General features: G+C 49.4%; 1 protein-coding gene across 1 annotated transcript in view; it reads right to left on the bottom strand.

Annotated features, from left to right (window-relative positions):
- The window catches only part of ACSS1 (acyl-CoA synthetase short chain family member 1), a 59,653-nt gene extending 54,858 nt beyond the window's left edge, over positions 1-4,795 (bottom strand). The window contains exon 1 of the mRNA XM_029071649.1: positions 4,486-4,795. Within this exon, the coding sequence (XP_028927482.1) occupies positions 4,486-4,795 (310 nt within the window). The remainder of the gene's footprint in view (positions 1-4,485) is intronic.
- Positions 4,796-20,590: the final 15,795 nt, after the last annotated feature.

A 20,590-nucleotide genomic window follows, 5' to 3' on the forward strand; every position in this document is an offset into this window, starting at 1 on the left:
TTCAGTCCCCTTGACCCCTCCTATCTCACCTCGCTGCTCTCCTACTACAACCCAGAGGACACACTTCCTTCCTCTGGTGCTAACCTTCTCACTGTACCTCACAGTGTACCTCACTGAGAAGCAGCGTGGCGCAGTGGAAAGAGCACGGGCTTTGGAGTCAGGGCTCATGAGTTCGAATCCCAGCTCTGCCACTTGTCAGCTGTGTGACTGTGGGCAAGTCACTTAACTTCTCTGTGCCTCAGTTCCCTCATCTGTAAAATGGGGATTAAGACTGTGAGCCCTACGTGGGACAACCTGATTCCCCTGTGTCTACCCCAGCGCTTAGAACAGTGCTCGGCACATAGTAAGCGCTTAACAAATACCAACATTATTATTATTACATTATTACCTCGATCTCATCTATCTCACCTCTCCTCTATATCCTGTCTCTGGCCTGGAACACCCTCCCTCCTCATACCAGACAGATAATTGCTCTCCGAACTTCAAAGCCCTAATTCATTCATTGAATATTCAATAGTATTTATTGAGTGCTTACTATGGGCAGAGCACTGTACTAAGCGCTTGGAATGTACAATTCGGCAACAGATAGAGACAATCCTTGCCCACTGATGGGCTTGCAGTCTAATTGGGGGAGACAGACAAATACAAGACAACTTATTCACGATAAATAGAATCAAGGGGATGTACACCTCATTAAAAAAATAAATAGGGTAATAAAAATATGAAGGCATATCTCCTCCAGGAAGGTTTACCTGACTGAGCCCCCCTCTCCTGTTTTCCCATTCTCTTCTGCACCACTCATATTTGTTCCTTCATTCATCCTCCCTCCCCCACAGCACATATGCACATACCTGGATATACCTGTAATTTATTTATCTATTTATTTATATTAATGTCTATCTCCCCCTCTAGACTGTATACTAGTTGTGGGCAGGGAATGTGTCTGATGTTATAGTGTACTCTCTTAGTGCAGTGCTCTGCACTCGGCAAGCACTCAGTAAATACAGTTTAACGAATGAATGAATGCGGGGAGTTGGGATCAGGGAACCCTAGACCGGGTTAGAGGTTCAAGGGATAGGTGTTTATGGATACTGGGGGTCAGGGATGGTGGTGGGGAGTGGTCAGCAGCAGAGACCCTGGAGAATTCCTGGTTTTGAAAGAAAGGGTTGCACCCTGCTAGTCCAGCCACTGTCGATCATTTTGGGGAAGCTGGTTGCGCCCAGAGAGTGGGCAGTGCCGGCAGCCCCAAGAAGGCCTGGACCTTACCTTTCCCCACCGGTGCCCCTCACCCTCACCTCCACCCCAAGTCGTCAGAGGGAGATGAGGTAACTGAGGCCCAAAGAAGTTAGGCGACTTGACCAAGTTCACGCAGCAGACAAGTGGAGGAGCTGGGATTAGAACCCGACTGGATTACTGCATCGGCATCCTTTCTGATCTCCCAACCTCCTGTCTCTCCCCACTTCAGTCTATACTTCACTCTGCTGCCCGGATTGTCTTTCTACAGAAACATTCAGGGTATGTCACCCTCCTCCCGAAAAATCTCCAGTGGTTGCCTATCAACCTTCGTATGAAGAAAAACTCCTCACTATTGGCTTCCAAGCTTTTCATCACCTTGCCCCCTCCTACCTCACCTCCCTTCTCTCCTCCTCCAGCCCAGCCCGCACACTCCGCTCCTCTGCCGCCCCTAACCTCCTCACTCTGCCTGGTTCTCACCTGTCCCGCCCTCAACCCGTGGCCCACACCTCACCTCTGGCCTCGAATGCCCTCCCACCAAACTAGCAGTTTCCCCTTCAAAGCCCTACTGAAAGCTCACCTCCTCCAGGAGGCCTTCCCAGACTGAGTCCCTCTTTTCCTCTGCTCCTCCTCCCCTCCCCATCACCCCGACTCCCTCCCTCTGCTCTAACCCTCTCCTCACCCCACAGCACTTGTGTATATACGTACATATGTATGATTCTATTCATTGTATTAATGCTGTGATATATCTCTAATTCCATCCTCTCCTGGCCGTTCTGGCCGTTCATTCTCTTTATCTTTCTGGCCGTTCATTCTCGGTCTCCTTCGCAGGCTCCTCCTCCCCCTTCCATCCTCTAGCTGTAGGGGTTCCTCAAGGGTTAGTTCTTGACCCTCTTCTGTTCTCCATTTACACTCACTCCCTTGGTGAACTCATTCACTCCCACAGCTTCAACTATCTTCTCTATACATATGACAACCAAATCTACAACTCCGCCCCTGTTCTTTCCCCCTCCCTTCAGGCTCCTGTCTCCTCCTGCCTTCAGGACATCGCCACCTGGATGTCTGCCTGCCACCTAAAACTCAACATGTCCAAAATTGAGCTCCTTATCTTCCCTCCCAAGCCCTGTCCTCTTCCTAACTTCCCTATCACTGTGGATGGCACAACCATCCTTCCCGTCTCTCAAGCCCACAACCTTGACTCGGCTCTCTCATTCACCCAACACATCCGATCCGTTACCAAGACCTGCCGGTCTCACCTTTATAATATCACCAAGATCCGCCCTATCCTCTCCACCCAAACTGCTACCTTACTGCTACAGGCTCTCGTAATATCACGGCTAGACTACTGTGTCAGCCTTCTCTCCGATCTCCCTTCTTCCTGTCTCTCCCCACTCCAGTCTATTCTTCATTCCACTGCCCGGATCATCTTCCTGCAGAAACGCTCTGGGCATGTCACTCCCCTCCTTAAAAACCTCCAGTGGTTGCCTATCAACCTCTGCACGAAACAGAAACTTCTCACTCTAGGCTTCAAGGCTCTCCATCACCTTGCCCCTTCCTACCTCTCCTCCCTTTTCTCTTTTTACTGCCCACCCCATAGGCTCCGCTCCTCCGCCGCCCACTTCCTCACCGGCCCCCGTTCACGCCTATCCCGCCGTCGACCCCTGGCCCACGTCCTCCCGCTGTCCTGGAATGCCCTCCCTCCTTACCTCCGCCAAACTAACTCTCTTCCCCTCTTCAAAGCTCTACTGAGAGCTCACCTCTTCCAAGAGGCCTTCCCAGACTGAGCTTCCCTTTTTTCCCCTGTTCCCTCTGCTGCCTCTCTGCCCCCCCTTCACCTCCCCTCAGCTAAGTCCCCTTTCCCCCCTTTCCCTCTACTCCTCCCCTTCTCCTCCCCTCAGCACGGTGCTTATTTGCTCATTTGTATATATTTTTATCACCCTATTTATTTTGTTAATGAGGTGTACATCCCTTTGATTCTATTTATTGTTATTATTTTTGTCTGTCTCCCCCGATTAGACTGTAAGCCCATCAATGGGCAGGGATTGTCTCTATCTGTTGCTGAATTGTACATTCCAAGTGCTTAGTACAGTGCTCTGAACATAGTAAGTGCTCAATGAATACTAGTGAATGAATGAATAATTCTATTTATTTATATTGATGCTATCGATGCCTGTCTACTTGTTTTGTTTTGTTGTCTGCCCCCCCCCACCCCTTCTAGAATGTGAGCCCGTGTTGGGTAGGAATTGTCTCTATCTGTTGCCGAATTGTACTTTTCAAGCGCTTAGTCCAGTGCTCTGCACACAATAAATACGATTGAATGAATGAATGACTACTCTTCTTCTCAGAGTTCTCCCTCCGGCCCAGGGCCTCCAGCTCAGGAGACCCTCCTGGCTGAAGCCACCTTCCCAGCCCAGTGCGTCGGTCACATTTCTTGAGTGCTTCCTATGTGCTGAGCACTGTAGTAAGCGCTGGAGAGAGTCCACTATAACAATAATCAGACGGATTCCCCATCCCCAAGCCCAGCCCAGACCCGTGCCCCCTACCCTGCGGGGGCTAAGCCTGGGGCGAAGTGATCGGAGGATTGAGGGACGGAGCTCGGTGGTGGGTGGACGGTGGGGCGATGGTGGACGGTGGGGTGATGGTGGATGGTGGGTGGTCGGGCCGGGGTCCGCAGGTGCCTGGAGGACAGCGTGGCTCAGTGGAAAGAGCCCGGGCTTGGGAGTTACGGGTCATAGGTTCGAATCTCGGCTCTGCCACTTGTCAGCTGTGTGACTGTGGGCAAGTCACTTCACTTCTCAGGGCCTCGGTGACCTCATCTGGAAAATGGGGATTAACTGGGAGCCTCACGTGGGACAATCTGATGACCCTGTATCTCCCCCAGCGCTTAGAACAGTGCTCTGCACATAGTAAGCGCTTAACAAATACCAACATTATTATTATTATCGTTATTATCCGGGCTCCGCCGCTTGTCGGCTGTGCGACTTTGAGCAAGTCACTTCCCTTCTCCGGGCCTCCGTTCCCTCGTCTGTAAAATGGGGAGGAAGACTGCGAGCCCCACGGGGGACGACCCGATGACCTTGTAGCCTCCCCAGCGCTTAGGGCAGTGTTGGGCACGTAGTAAGCCATCATTATCGTTATTAATGGGAGTGGGGGGCTCCGCAAACGAGGCGCTGCGGCCTGGGGGCGGCTGGGGGGGAGCTATAGGGGGTCCCGGGGGCGGGATGGCGGTTAGTGCGGGGCGGGGGCTCTCACCGGACACGTTCAGCCGGCCGCCCAGGAACCAGGCCACCTTGCCGCGGCCGAAGTCGCAGTCCCGGACGGTGTGGAAGGGGCAGTCCCAGCGCAGCGACCCCCGGGCCAGCGGGCCCCAGAAGGCTGGGGGGTCCCGGGCCGCCAGCTCCAGCTGCTCCGCGTAGTGCCCCGGGCCGCCCCGCAGCCGGGTGGCCGGACCCCCCGCCGGACCCCCCAGGGCTCCGAGGCCCCGGGGCCGCCCCCAGCCCAGGCCGGACAGCAGCCGCAGCCCCCCGCCCCCGCCGCCCCCCAGGCGCAGGGCAGCAGCCATCGCCTTCCGATGCCGTCCGGTCCGGTCCGGTCCGGTCCGGTCCAGGGGCGAGCGAGAAGGCAGGAGGGCGAGCGGGGAAGTGTGAGGTCCCGGACGGGTGGGGCCAATCCCCGCAAACCCGCTAGCCCCCGCCCCCGGCCCGGCCCCTCCCTCCCCCGGCCCGCCCCCTTCCTCCGCCCGGGCCCGGGGAGCAAAGCCAACGAGGGGAGCTCCAAACGGGACCATCCCCTGCTCAGCCCCTCTTCTCGCAATCTCGACTTTCGCTTTCGGTTTCCTCCTCCTCCCCCTGGCCGAGAAACAGAGTCCGGGGCTCAGTCTGGGGGGGCAGGGGGAGCCCAGCCCTGCCCCTCCCTCCCCCCCGCCCCGGGGGCAACGGCCCGCCTGCTGCGGGGCGGGGAGGAGGCAGAAAGCTAGCTCTACCCCTGGCCCCGACCCTCAGCTGCCCTGCCCTCCCCTGCCCGGTTACCCCACTCCTGCCCCCCATCCTCAGAGAGACACTAAGAACTGTGGCATTTGTGAAGCGCTTAGTAGGGACCAGGCACTGTACTAAGCGGTGGGGCGGAGACGTGCAAATGGGGTTGGACACGGTCCCTGTCCCGCACGGGGCTCGCGGTCTTCATCTCCCTTTGACAGAGGAGGTCACTGAGGCGCAGAGAAGTGAAGTGACTCGCCCAAGATCATACAGCAGACGAATGGAGGAGCCGGGATTAGAATCCATGACCTTCTGACTCCCAGGCCTCTGCGGAGGGGCGACAAGGGGCGGGGGTCTTAGAATGGTCCGGGGCAGTCAGCTGTTAGGTCTGAGCGACAGCGGGCTTAGAGGAGCAACGTGGCTTAGTGGAGAGAGCCTGGGCTTGGGAGTCAGAGGTCATGGGTTCTAATCCCGACTCCGCCGCTTGTCAGCTGTGTGATCTTGGGCAAGTCAGTTAACTTCTCTGGGCCTCAGTGACCTCATCTGGAAAATGGGGAGGAAGACTGTGAGCCCTATACGGGACGGTCTGATGCCTTGTATCTACCCCATTGCTTAGAACGGTGTTTGGCACATAGTAAGCGCTTAAGAAATACCAACGTTATTATTAAAGGGGAGCTGGGAGGGTAGAGCCCTCGGCCTCGGGCCTCCGGAGGAGTAGACACAAAAGGCCCATAATCAGGAGGATCTTGAACTGCCCTCTCTGCCCTGTTTTACCTTCGGGGTTGCCGAGTTCTCGGGCTGCCCAGCTGCCCCCTTGACCCTGGGAGTATTCATTCATTCATTCATTCAATAGTTGAGAAGCAGCGTGGCTCAGTGGAAAAAGCATGGGCTTTGGAGTCAGAGGTCATGAGTTCAAATCCCAGCTCTGCCACTTGTCAGCTGTGTGACTGTGGGCAAGTCACTTAACTTCTCTGTGCCTCAGTTCCCTCATCTGTAAAATGGGGATTAAGACTGTGAGCCCCACGTGGGACAATCTGATTCCCCTGTGTCTATCCCAGCGCTTAGAACAGTGCTCGGCACATAGTAAGCGCTTAACAAATACCAACATTATTTATTGAGCGCTTACTATGTGCAGAGCACTGTACTAAGCGCTCGGAATGTACAATTCGGCAGCAGAGACTAGCCCTGCCTAATGACGGGCTCACAGTTTGATCGGGGGAGACAGATGGACAAAAACAAGACAACATAATCACGATAAATAGAATCAAGGAGATGTACACCTCATTAACGAAATAAATAGGATAATAAAAATATATATGAATGAGCACAGTGCTGAGGGGAGGGGAAGAGGGGGGGGAGAAGCAGAGGGAAAGGGGGCTTAGCTGAGGGGAAGTGAAGGGGGAGGGAGCAGAGGGAAAATGGGAAGCTCAGTCTGGGAAGGTGGAGGAGGTGAGCTCTCAGTAGGGCTTTGAAGAGGGGAAGAGAGTTTGGAGGAGGTGAGGAGGTGGGTGGCCGGAAGCCGAGACTGCCCATGTACCGATAATAATAATGTTGGTATTTCTTAAGTGCTTCCTATGTGCCAAGGACTGTTCTAAGTGCCGGGGCAGAGACAAGGTGATCAGGTTGTCCCACGTGGGGATCATAGTCTTGATTCCCATTTTACAGATGAGGGAACTGAGACACAGAGAAATGACTGGTCCAAAGTCACACTGCTGACAAGGGGCGGAGGTCAGGATCAGAACCCACAACCTCTGACTCCCGAAGCCGGGCAGTACCGGGCGAGGCTCCCCCTTCTCGCACCCAGGAACTGGCAACCCCCGTCCCCTCTACTCCTGGCACCGCGGGGTGGGAAGTGCCAGCAGCGGAGTAGGAAGGAGCGGCCTGGACGGGAGCAGGAGTCAGAGGGCATGGGTTCGAACCCCGGATCTGCCACTTGTCAGCTGTGTGACTGTGGGCAAGTCACTTAACTTCTCTGTGCCTCAGTTACCTCATCTGTAAATGTGGGACAAACTGATGACCCTGTATCTACCGCAACGCTTAGAACAGTGCTCTGCACATAGTAAGTGCTTAACAAATACCAACATTATTATCATTATTATTATCCTAGGCTCCCCGCCTGCCATTCCAGGCTGGACTCAGCCTCTGGTCCGATCCCGCCATCTGAGCCGTCTCTCCCTCCCCGGGCAGCACTGTGAGCTTCGGCCTCATTGCGGCCGCTGCCAAGGTCTTTGCTCCCGCTCCCACCCCTACCCAACTTCGGAGTCATCGCCCAGGCTTATGGGAGCAGCCAGGCATCTCAAAACGTCGTGGTCCGTCATGATCCTACCTACCCTACTCTGTTTTTACTTCCAGTCCTAAACCTGGGGCCCCTGGGGGCCCTGGAGCAAAAGCAGCAGGCCAGAGCCAAGGCAGCGCCTGCCGGTCTCAGGCCTGATTCTGCACCCAGCAACCCGAATTGTAACATTCCAAGTGCTTAGTACAGTGCTCTGCACATAGTAAGCGCTCAATAAATACTATTGAATGAATGAATGAACCCCTGCTAGCCAAAGGCCTTAGGGGCTTTCTCTATTCCCACTCTCTCTGAAGCCGCGCAGTAAACTCACAGAACCTTAAGTAGGAAGGGTCCTAGAAAGGTCATCTAATCCATCCTCCAGCCCTCAAAGAAGACCACCCAAACCCTTCAGGGGGAGAGGAGGGTCTGTCTCCAACAGACTGTCTGAGTCCAGCACAGCTTGGCAGAGCCTCACCCAAACTGAGTGGGGTGGGGTGGAAGTGTCAGACCCCTCGGGGTGGGGGACCAGGGAGATGAGAAGAGATGCATGTTGATTGCAGGAGCACTCTACCCTCAGGGAAGTTCTTGCCCCCCGCCCCCCCTGCACAAACAAGGGAAGGGGTTTTAACTCGAGGGTCTATTTTCATTTGTTCAATCATATTTATTGAGCGATTACTGCATGCAAAGCACTATACTAAGCACTTGGCACTGTACTAGACACTTCTAATTATGATATTTGTTAAACACTTACTGTGTGCCAGGCACTGTACTAAGCACTGGGGTAAACACAAGCTAAACTAGCTGGGCACAGTCCCTGTCTCATGTGGGGCTCACAGCCTTAATCCCCATTTTACAGATGAGGTAACTGAGGCACAGAGAAGTCAAGTGACTTGCCCAAGGTCACACAGCAGACAAGTGGCAGTCAGGTTTAGAACCCATGACCTTCTTACTCCCAGACCTGTGCTTTCTCCACTGTGCCATTTTGTCAAAAGGACTGGCCCCCATGCAATCAATCAATCAAACAATCGATGGCAGTTACTATTCATTCATTCATTCATTCAATCGTATTTATTGAGTGCTTACTATGTTCAGACCACTGTACTAAGTGCTTGGAATGTACAATTCGGCAACAGATAGAGACAATCCCTGCCCATTGACGGGCTTACAGTCTAAATGGGGGAGACAGACATGTTCAGAGAACTGTACCAAGCGCTTGGGAGAGTACGATACAACCAAATTAGCAGACTAGTTCCTTTTCCACAACAAGCTTACAGTCTGGAGGGGGAGATAGACATTGATATACATAATTTATAATGTAAAATTTAACGATATGTACATACATGCTGTGGGGTTGAGGATACAGCGAATATTAAATGTCCAAAGGTCACAGATCCAAATCTGTGGATGACACAAAAGGGAGAGGGAGAAGGGAAAAACAGGATTTCATCAGAGAAAGCCCCTTAATCAGGCAAGGAGGTTCACCCACAGCTCCCTCTCCCCAGCCCTTTTTTTAGAGTCACTGGCCTGCCAGTGGGTGGATGCTTAGGGTGGGGTGGGGCATGGGGGTGTCAATGGGGTCCCTTTCTCGGGGTGTGCTTGGTGCCAGTCTGCTTGGTGCCAGTTTTCAGTTTGTCCTGCTGGTTAGAGACCTTGGGTGGGGAACTCAAAGAGGACCAGATCTGCCCCAAGGATCCTGGAGGAGGAAAGCTGCAAGGGTAGGAGGGTTAAAGAACCAGGTTTGTTTGGGACATTAAACTGAAATAGGAGATTAGTGTTGTAAGCTAGGAAATGGAGCTCGGGGCCATTCTGGTAGGAACAAGAAGCAGCACGGCCTAGTAATCAGAGGACCTTGGTTCTAATCCCGGCTCTGCCAGTTGCTTACTGTATAACCTAGGGCAGGTCATTTTGCATCTCTGTCTCCCTGTAAAATGGGGATTCCAATACCTGTTCTCCCTCCTGCTTAGACTGTGAGCCCCATGTAAGCCGGGAAGTGGGTCTGACCAAATTCATTTGTACCCCACCCCAGCATTCGGTGTTTGACGCATGGTAGGTACTTAAATACCAATGAAAAAACACCACTATTGCTCAGAAGTAATAATAATAGCAGTAGCAGGAGTAGTAATAGAATAGAAGTAGCAGTATTTTTTTTCATGCTTATTGTGTGCAGAGCACTGAACTAAGCACTTGGAGAGAATACACAAGTGGGAATGAGACATGATCCCTGCCCCTTGGGGGTTTACAATTTAAAAGTTTAAGTGAGGAGAAGAGACTGGAGGCACACACTTCAGGAATGAAGAAATAATAAAACACAACACAGACAAATTCACAAAATATAAACAAAATATTAGGTTGCTGTGACTAGAGAAGAAGGATTTCAGTGTCCTCATGGCTCAGAATCTAAGGCATTCCCATAGCGACAGCAACCACCAATCTTCCTGAGGCTTTGTGGAGTCCTCATGCGTCGGGTGCTGTTCTCTTTCCCTCAGAGGAGGCAGAAAGCAGAATGGGATGGAGCCTCCTCTATGGCACAGCGGAGAGCTGGTACCAGGGGGTGGGGTGGGGCGGGGAAAGGGGAAAGGGGAAAGGGGAGGGAAGCGTGGCTGGCTGTCCAGCGAGGGGGATGCTGAGTGCGTGTTACCGCGGTTTGTGTCTCTGGCCCGACAATCTCTGGGATTGTCTCTATCTGTTGCCGAATTGTACATTCCAAGCACTTAGTACAGTGGTCTGCACATAGTAAGCACTCAATAAATACGATTGAATGAATGAATGAATGAATAGTAACTACCATCGATTGTTTGATTGATTGATTGCATGGGGGCCAGGGAAGGGAACATGTCTGCAGCAGGGCCCTTGGTGGGAGCAAAGGTCAGAGACCAATCCTCAAGCTCCTCTACCTCTAGATTGTGCTGTCCTTGTTTTCGCAGAGTCTTGACTCAGTTTCAGCCAGTCTCCTGGAACCTCCAGAGTCTCAGAGCCTTGAGAGTGGTGGGGGCTGAAGCTGGGGCCTTGGTTTTAAGGGAACAATCTCTGGGACAAAGAGGAAACTCAGGGTGATCTAAATGAGGAATTGGACCTTGAGAAATAGTTTTCTGGCACAGCCCACAGCCCACAGTCCACAGCTCCGGCAAATACAGCCCTCAGTCAATCAGTCAATCAATCAATCGTGTTTAATGAGTGCTTACTCAATCGTGTTTAATGAGTGCTTACTGAGTGCAAAGCTCTGTACTAAGCGGTTGGGTCATCAGGTGAGGCCTTGGATATACTAGAAAATACAACTTACATCCAGGATTCAAACATCATGACGTTGAAATTCTTACTCCTGCCATTCCTGGTCTCTTTCTCACTGATCCTCTCAATCACCCAGTCCACCCTGTCTGGAGTGGTCAGTTGGTTTTTCTTATCCCCCTGGTGGGAGACTAGGGCCCACATAATGTAAGACCTAGGTAGTGGTAATAGCAAAAATAGAGCAGCATGGCTCAGTGGAAAGAGCCCGGGCTTGGGAGTCAGAGGTCATGGGTTCGAATCCTGACTCTGCCACTTGGCAGCTGTGTGACTGTGGGCAAGTCACTTAACTACTCAGTTCTAAGCACTGGGGGGATACAAAATGATCAGATTGTCCCACGTGGGGCTCACATTCTTCATCCCCATTTTACAGATGAGGTAACTGAGATACAGAGAAGTTAAGTGACTTGCCCAAAGTCACACAGCTGACAAGCAGCGGGGCGGGGATTTGAACCCATGACCAGCTGGAAGCAGGGAAACCATCCAGGAGGTTGATCCAATAACCTGGCTGCAATTTGACTAGAGCTTGTGCCGTGGTGCCAGCTGTTTGAATATCAGTCAATCGATGGTATTTATAGAGCACTTACTAGATGCAGAGCACTGTACTTACACTTACACTGTGCTTACACTTAAGAGTGTACAATACAGTTGAATGAGCAGATGTGTACCCTGCCCACAGTGAGCTTGCATTCTAGAGGGCAAGACAGACATTAATACGAATAAGTAATTTCCAATACATAATTCAAAGATAGGTTACATAAGTGCTGTGGGGTTGGGGGTGGAGCGAATACCAAATGTCCAAAGGTCACAGATCCAGAAGATGCAGTAAGGAGAATGAGCTGAAGAGACCTTAAAATGGCAAAAACTCCTCACTATTGGCTCCAGAACTCACCATCGCCTTGCCCCTTCTTACCTCTCCTCCCTTCTCTCCTTCTACAGCCCAGCCCACACTCTCTGCTTCTTTAGTACTAACTTTCTCACTGTGCCCTGTTCCTGCCTGTCCCGCACTCAACCTCTGGCCCATGTCCTTCATCTGGCCTGGAATGCCTTCCCTCCTCAAATCCGTCAAACTAACACACTTCCCCCTTTCAAAGTCCTACTGAAAGTTCACCTCCTACAGGTCCTCCCCTACCCATTGCCCCAACTTGTTCCCTCCCCGCTCCACAGCACTTGTATGTATGTATACATATATATATATATATATATATTTATAATTTTAATTCTATTTATTTTTATTAATGATGTGTATATATTTATAATTATATTTATAATGATGCCACTGATTCCGATTTACTTGTTTTGATGTCTGTCTCCCTCCTTCCAGACTGTGAGCCCTCTGTGGGCAGGGATTGTCTCTGTTGCTGAATTGTACTTCCCAAGAACTTCCCAAGCTTCCCCAAACCATTACCTGTGGGCTGTGGGGCCTGCACTGCTCACCTACCCTCCAGTCCCTTGCAGAGCTCTGCAGGTCGATAAGGTCCATTGCAGATTTTTCTCATCCCCTCTGGTCTGTTACTCTTTTTGGGGGTTGGAGCAATCCTAGGGTTCAGGGTTCAGAGTGGACAATAATGGGTTATAATGGAAGAAGAGATCTCTAGCACCCATTTCCAGGCATCATCTATCAATTTTACACTATGGACATGCTGCCTAATCCCCAGGAGCCCATCCTGTCATGGATTGTCACCTTGCCCTCTCCTACCTCACCTCACTGCTCTCCTATTACAACCCAGCCTGCACACTTCACTTCTCTAATGCCAAGCTACTCACTGTACCTCGATCTTGTTTATATCACCACCGACCTCTTACCCACGTCCTACATCTGGCCTGGAATGCCCTCCCTCTTCATATCCGACAGACAAATTACTCTCTCCCCTGCTTCAAAGCCTTATTGAAGGCACATCTCCTCCAAGAGGCCTTCCCTGACTAAGACCTCATTTTCTCCTTTCCCACTCCCTTCTGCACTGCCTTGATTTACGCCTTTTATTCACACACCCGACACCAGCCCCACAGGATTTTTGTACATATCTATAATTTATGTATTTCTATTAATTTCTGCCTCCCCTTCTAGACTGTGAGCATGTTGTGGGCAAGGAATGTGTCTACCAAGTCTGTTGTACTCTTCCAAGAGCTTAACACAGTACTCTGCACACGGTAAGTGCTCAATAAATATGATTGATTGATTGATTGTCACAGAAACTCCTAGTAATCCAACCCAGTTCCAGAGGATTGAAATTGAGACTGGAACCACATAGCTCATTTTGCTACAGAGGAAATTCATAAAGATAATTTCTATTTTTCCCCCACATGGTTTTCTTCCTGTTGGAGACACAATACTTAAGAAAAAGAAAAGTTCTGATTCCTACTCCCACCTAATTCCTCTGTTATATTCAATTTCATGGTTCAAAATCAAAGGCATCTTCCCTCCAAATTCAAACACAAAAATCATTCTTTAATTTTCATTTCTCCTTCCTCTTTCATTTTCTGTAGTTTGGTTTCCAGCCTCCTCAATCCATAGACCTTGCCCCTAATCTACAGTTCCTTGCTGTTGAAATAGCCCCATAAGTCATTCTCTAAATTAACTCTTTCACCACACACAAAATTCTAGAGTCCCAAACAACCTTTCTATTTTAAGCTTGTCTCTTCTAATTCTAACTCTAGGAAGAGAGCCCAGCCCTGGTTCCCTTGTAGAATTAGAGGAAGTGTGGAGAGAGGAGAGTGGCAGTGTGGCAGTGTGTGGGGAGAGATCTCACAATCACAGAGAAAGTTCAACAACACTACACCACTGCAGTCTTTCATTTTACTGAGAAGCCTGATACCACAATGCTGCTATACTTTGTTTAACATTCTGTGCCGGCCTTCTTTATTTGATTTTTTTTACTTGCCTATTGCCTGTAATATCCTTGAACACAGTCATTTTATCTAGAACACACATTTTCATAATGCCATTTGGCTAAGCAGTCCTTCAAATAGGGAAAGGATAGGAGAACTGTGAGATTTGGTATATACATGCATGTGTATATGTATATGTATCCGCACATATATATATACATATACATATACACATGCATGTATATAGCAAATATATATATATATATATATATATATATATATATATATATATATATATATATACACACACATATATAATGTATATGTATATGTATATTTGTCCATGTTACAAGAAGATACCATTGACAGGGAAATTCATCAATGAGCATGTGTGTAGCTGGAAAATTCTGTTCCTTGTTGTGTTGGCAGACTTAAAGTTTTCAGTGCTTGGTGCCATTTTCTTTTTTGCCTCCTTGCCTCTCATTCTTTATGAAGCTTTTCTTTAAGAGATCTACTCATTTTTTGATAGCATAATGCTTTGCCAGGAATGTTGTTACTAGCAGTTTACAAGACCATGTAGAAATCCTGATAGCAGTTTTTATGAACATCATAAAGAGAACAATTAAAAATGCTTTAAAATTCATTGTTTATTGCAAACTCATTTTAATCAATGTAAACTGGTGCCCTGTGAGGCCACTGAGAGTTGTCAGGTAGGTGTCAGAGAATTGTCAAGGGAACAAGTAACAAGTTATGTCAGAGAAACCAGTTATGAAAAGTAGGACGGTCTAGTGGAAAGAGCACAGGCCTGGAAGTCAGAAGACCTGGATTCTAATCCCTGCCCTGTCAATTGCTTGCTGTCTGACCTTGGGCAAGGCACTTAACTTCTCTGTGCTTCAGTTTCCTTAACGGTAAAATGGGGATTAAATACCTGTGTTCCCTCCTATTTAGACTGTAAGCCCTATGCGGGACGGGCACTATGTCCGGCCTAATTATTAACTTGTACCTACCCCAGTGCTTAGAATAGTGAGTGCTTAACAAGTACCATAAAAAGTACAGTAGTTCACTTCAAATTTTAACTTGACTTTCCCTCCCATAGTCGAGACTGTTAGACACTGGGAACTCTCCAGATGCGATCCTGAAAGGCTGTATAATAACCAAGTGCTTAGTACAGTGCTCTGCCATAGTAAGCACTCAATAAATACGATTGAATGAACTTACACATATTTATTTTTTGTTTATTTAGCCTTCCATACTCTCATTTTCAAGAGTCACAGGGTCTTATGACATCTTCTAACGTTTTGTCTCCCTCATTAGATATTCACCCCTTGAAGGTAGGGACTGTGCTCTAAGACACCCATAGATGAATTTCACAGTGAGTGGCCTTTTCTTCAAGTAAATGGGACCATTGTGCTGTAGAAGGAGGGGTTAGTCTTCTTGAGCAGAGGCTTCTGGAAGACGAGGAGACCAAGAAGCAAGTTTGAAAATAAAGAAAGAATGCAGAGAAAACAGGCCTTGCAAGTGGCAAATTACTCAGTGCAGAAAGAAGCCAGAAAGCCCCTACCTGCATCACCAGCTGTCCTTCACAGTTGAAAATGTCACTAGTAGTGAAATCCTCTACAAGTGTCAGGGGGAGGAGGGGGGAGCAGGGAGGAGCAGTGGCAGAAAAGACCAATGCAGGGCCAAAACTCCCCTCCCCTCTGTGTGCGTATAAAGATAGTGCCTTGCTGCTTGCAGAGAGGCACCCTCTCCTGATGGCCACACACCAGGCTGATCTGCCTGCTGCAGGCTCCCAAAACTCCATGGCTATGCCAATTGTTTAAGCCTGGGCTTCACTGTGCCCAAGGGAAAGCTGTTCGGAACTCAGATCAAGAAACAGTCAAGCAAAGGGGCCATCTCCTACTGTCCAAAGTCTGGGGGGCCAGACTTGAAGGCCATTCTCATCCGGCAGAAAAGGAGGGAGGACAGTTGGAAGAAGAAGCTCTGATGGTGACCAGAGGAAGGTATCCAGCTGAGACCCTAACCCACTAAGGGGATACTTATGGAGGCAAAAAGAGAGTGGTGCAGTCTATCACCAAATCCTGTCGGGTCTACCTTCACAACATCTCTCGAATCCACCCCCTCCTCTCCATCCAAATTGCTAGTATGTTGATCCACGTCGGCTATTCATTGACCTCCCTGCCTCCTGTTTCTCCCCACTCCAGGCCATACTATACTCTGCTGTTAGGATCATCTTCCTGAGAAACCTTTCAATCCACCTTTCCCCATTCTTCAAAAACCTCCAAATGGTTACCCATCCACCTCAGAATCAAACAGAAATTCCTTACCATCAGCTTTAAGATAATAAATAAGCTCTCTCCATCCTACTTTACCTTGCTTCTCTCCTACCACAACCCAATCCACACACTTTGCTCCTCTGGCACCAACCTTTCACTTAAATACATAACCTTATCTTCTGCCGGTTTCCTCATCTGTAATTTATTTTAATGTCTGTCTCCCCAGCTTAACCGTAAGTTCCTTGTATTGTACTTTCCCAGTTTAGTATAATGTTCTGCATACAGTAAGTGCTCAATAAATGCCACTACCCGCCAAACCCTAGCCCATATCAAACAGGCAGCGTCAGTGTGAACCGCCCATCCCTTCCCTATCATCCCTTTCAGGGAAGTAGGGCCTCCAGATTCCCTTCCTGGGAAGGGATCAGGAATATGCCTTAGCCACCATCTCCCAGGTGGGCCGTCACAGGGTGCTAGAGCTCAACCCGATTGCCACTCGGTGGGTCACACTGTCTGCTGGACAATAACAGCACCAAGTGGGCAGCACCGGCTGGCCAGGCCCCCCAGAAAGAGTTCTCTCTTTCCCTGAAGTCAACAATATGCCTGGTGGGGGCAGACATCTGCCAAGCCTAGCTCAGTCTTCCACTCCTACATATAAACTCCTGGGATCTTGTTCCTCCCACTTGGTCTGCTCTGAGGGTAAGAGAAACCTAAACTAAGTCCTGTCTATAGAGTGCCTTTTCCCTCCATGAGACAATCCCTACAGTCCCTTGGAATCCCCTAGGGGCTTAGTGCTGGAGGGGGAGAAGAGGGAACAGCATGATGAAGTGGATAGAACATGGGCCTGGGAGTCAGAAGGTCATGGGTTCTAATACCGACTCCACCACGTGTTTGCTGTGTGACTTTGGGCAAGTGGCTTCACTTCTTTTTGCCTCAGTTATCTCTTCTGTAAAGTGGTGATTGAAACTGGGAGACCCACATGGGACAGGGACTGTGTCCAATCCGATTTGCTTGTACCTACCCCAGTGTTTAGTCCAGTGCTTGACACATAGTATGTGCTCAACAGATACCACTATTGTTATTATTAAACTGATGGGATCAACACGAGGTAGGGAGTGGGGAACTCCTTGGTCCCATCCCCTGCCTGTATCTCCATTGATAACAGCAGATGCAGAACTTCATCGTGGTCTCTTAGGTCTGTGCTGACTGGTTTGGCTCTGGAGTTGGAGGGGGAACTATTAGGGGAAACTCAGCCTGCTCTGATGGCTCTGGCTCCATTCAGCACTCTTCCCATGGAGAACAAGCAGGCCCGAGCCCCTCAGCCTCAGTGGAAAGCAGGCCAAGTCCAGGGCCTGGGTTTGCCTCACTCAAGCTGCACTAGATCTTCCCTTGGCCTCCCAGTGACCCTCTCCTATCCACTACTGGAAGATTCAAGGATTTGACAGGAACCAAGGGTCAAAGGTCCCTGTTTCACTCTAGTAACAGAGCAGTAACAAAGCAGCTGCCAGGCCTGGAACCTCTGGAAGCTCCTGTCAAGAGATCCCCCACCCACTCACCTGAGCCTGGTCCTCTGGACCAGAAGGGTCAGTCTAGATGTACTCAAGGCATTTATTTCCTGGAAAAGAGTTCCTGAGCCCTAAAAGGGAGGCAAGCAGCATGGTCTAGATGCAGGAACATAGTCCTGGTAGACAGGATGTGGATTCTACCCCCAACTCTATCATTTGCGTTTTGAGTGACCTTGGGCAAATCACATAACTTCCTTGGACTTCAGTTTCTTCATCTGTAAAATGGGGTTTCAATACACGGTCTCCTTCCTACCTAAATTGTGAGCCCCATGAGGCACAAGGACTGCATCTGACCTGATTATCTTGGCACACAGGAACTATTCATTCACTCATTCATTCATTCAATCAGTTGTATTTATTGAATGCTTACTGCGTGCAGAACACTTTAGTAAGTACTTGGGAGAGTACAATATGACAATAAACATCCACATTTCCTGCCTACAATGAGTTTACAGTCTAGACAGGGGAAGACAGACATCAGTACAGATAAATAAATTACAGATATGTACATAAGTGCTCTGGGGCCAGGAATGGGGTCGGGTGTTGAGGGTAGAAGAACAAAGGGAGCAAGTCAGGGTGATGCAGAAGGAAGTTGGAGAATAGGAAAGGTGGGGCTTAGCTTAGGAAGGCCACTTGGAAGAGATGAGCCTTCAATAAGGTTTTGAAGGAGGGGAAAGTAACCATCTGTTAGATATGAGGAGAGAGTGTGTTCCAGTCCAGAGGTAGGATGTGGGCAAGAGGTTAGCGCTGAGAAAGATGAGATTGAGGTACAGTGAGAAGGTTGGCATTGGAGGAGCGAAGAGTGTGGGCTGGGATTTAGTAGGAGAGTAGTGAGGTGAGGTAGGAGGGGGTAAAGTTATTAAATGCTCTAAGGCCAATGGTGAAGAGTTTCAGTTTGATGCAGAGGTGGATGGGCAATCACTGGAGGTTCTTGAGGATAGGGGAAGCAAGTCCTTAACGTTTTTGTAGAAAAAATGATCTGGACAGCAGCATGAAATATGGATTGGAGTGGGGAGAGACAGGAGGCTGGGAGGTCAGCAATGGGGCTGATACAGTAATCAAGGCTGGATAGTTGAAGTCACTGGCTTATCGCGGTACCAGTTTGCATGGAAGAGGAAAGAGCAGATTTTAGTGATGTTGTGAAGGTGGGGCCAGCAGGATTTAGTGATGGAATATACATGTGGATTGAATGAGAGGGAGGAGTCAAGGATAATGCCAAGGTTATAGGTTGGTGAAACCGGAGGGATGGTGGTGATGGACGAGAAAGTCAGGGAGAGGACAGGGTTTGGGTAGGAAGATAAGGAGTTCTGAGGTGACGGGAGGATATCCAAATGGAGATGTCTTAAAGGCAAGAGGAAATGCGAGGCTGTAGAGAGGGTGAGAGATCAGGGCTGGAGATGTAGATTTGGGTATCATCTGCAAAGAGGGAGGTAGATGAAGCCATGAATGAGGACTCCAAGAGAACGGGTGAAGATGGAGAATAGAAGGAGACTCAGAAGTGAACTCTGAGGGACCCTACCACAGTTAAGGGATGGGAGGCAGAGGAGGACCATGTGAAGGAGACTGAGAATGAATGGTCAGAGAGATAATAGGAGAACCAGGAAAGGACAGAGTCAGTGAAGCCAACTACTTAACAAAAGCCATTTTTATTATTTCTACATCAGTCAATCACATTCCAGGAGAAGTGGATGGGCCACAGTGTTGATGGCAGCTGAGAGGTCGAGGAGGATTAGGATGGAGTAGAGAGGCCTTTTGGATTTGGCAAGAAGGAGATCACTCCTTCTTTGAGAGGGTGGTTTCTGTGGAGTGAAGGGGACGGAAGCCAGATAGAAGGGGTTCTAGGAGAGAATTGGAGGAGAGGAATTTGAGAGAGTCGGTCTGGAGAGGATTGATAGGAGGGTGATGGGGTGATAACTGGAGGGAGCCATTGGGTCAAGGGAGGGTTTTTTTAGAATAATAATACTAATAATAATTATGGTATTTGTTAAGCACTTACTATGTGCCGAGCACTGTTCTAAGTACCAGGGTAATCAGGTTGGGCTCACAGTCCTAATCCCCATTTTACAGATGAAGTAACTGAGGCACAGAGAAGTAAGTGGCTTGCCTAAGGTCACACAGCAGACAAGTAGCAGAGCCAATATTAGAGCCCATGTGCTCTGACTCCTAAGCCTGTGCTCTTTCCACTACGCCACCGTGCTTCTTTTAGTGGGGACATAGGCGTGCAGTAGGGAAGAAGCCAGTGGAGAGTGAACCGGAGGAAAATGGCTAATAGGGAAGGAAGAAGGGAGAGGGTGAGAGTTTTGATAAGGTCCGAATGTATGGGCTAGGATGCACAGGTGGAAGGGGTGACTTTTGAGAGGAGGCAGGAGAACTCCCCTAGGGATACTGCTGGGAAGGATGGGAGAGATGAAGAGGGGACCAGAATGGGGAGGGATTGAGGAGGGGCAAGAGCAATTATTACTACCAATATTTAAAAATGGGAGGTGAAAGGGGAACCAACCAATGAAACTGGAAAGGGGCGGTCAGAGAAGGAGAACCAGGTTAGTATTTTTTCTGCAAAACTGAGGTTTGATAGTGTTTCAAGGAGGAGGAAGAGATCCAGATGTCAAAGGCAAGGATTAAGGGAGAGCAAAGCTCATTATATCTGGCTATAAACCTATCAACGGTGACCTTAGTGACCTTAGAAGGCAATCTCAGTCGAGTGAAAGGGTCAGCAACTGGATCGTTGGGGTCCGTAACAGAGTTACTGAAGAGGATGTGAAGACGGGGGATACATGACCTTTTCCAGCCTCAGCCCATTCTTCAGGTCAGGAATTAACACAAATAGGTGCTAATCACTGATATTTATCACTGTCCTGCCCTTAACTCTTCATCTCCACTAGAAACCTTGTTGATTCCTTGGTCCGTAGAGTTCACTTGGCTGACACTCTACAGAGGAAAAGGTGGGTTTGATATTTAAATAGCATAAATGTGAAACTTGCCTGCCCGAATTGTGTACTTTATTCATGGCACCTCTCTTCGGAGTGTCACTGGGGGGAGGAGGAAGACTTGTCTTCCACCCTTTCTCCTTTTCCCTCACCTACTTCTTCCTCCCTGACCTCCACAGCCGCCTTTGCATTCACCAAGTAAAGCCACGGGGCGTGGAAAGGCAGCAGGGAGGAGAGA

This window comes from Ornithorhynchus anatinus, chromosome 9 (assembly GCF_004115215.2).
Source record: "Ornithorhynchus anatinus isolate Pmale09 chromosome 9, mOrnAna1.pri.v4, whole genome shotgun sequence".
NCBI lineage: Eukaryota > Metazoa > Chordata > Mammalia > Monotremata > Ornithorhynchidae > Ornithorhynchus > Ornithorhynchus anatinus.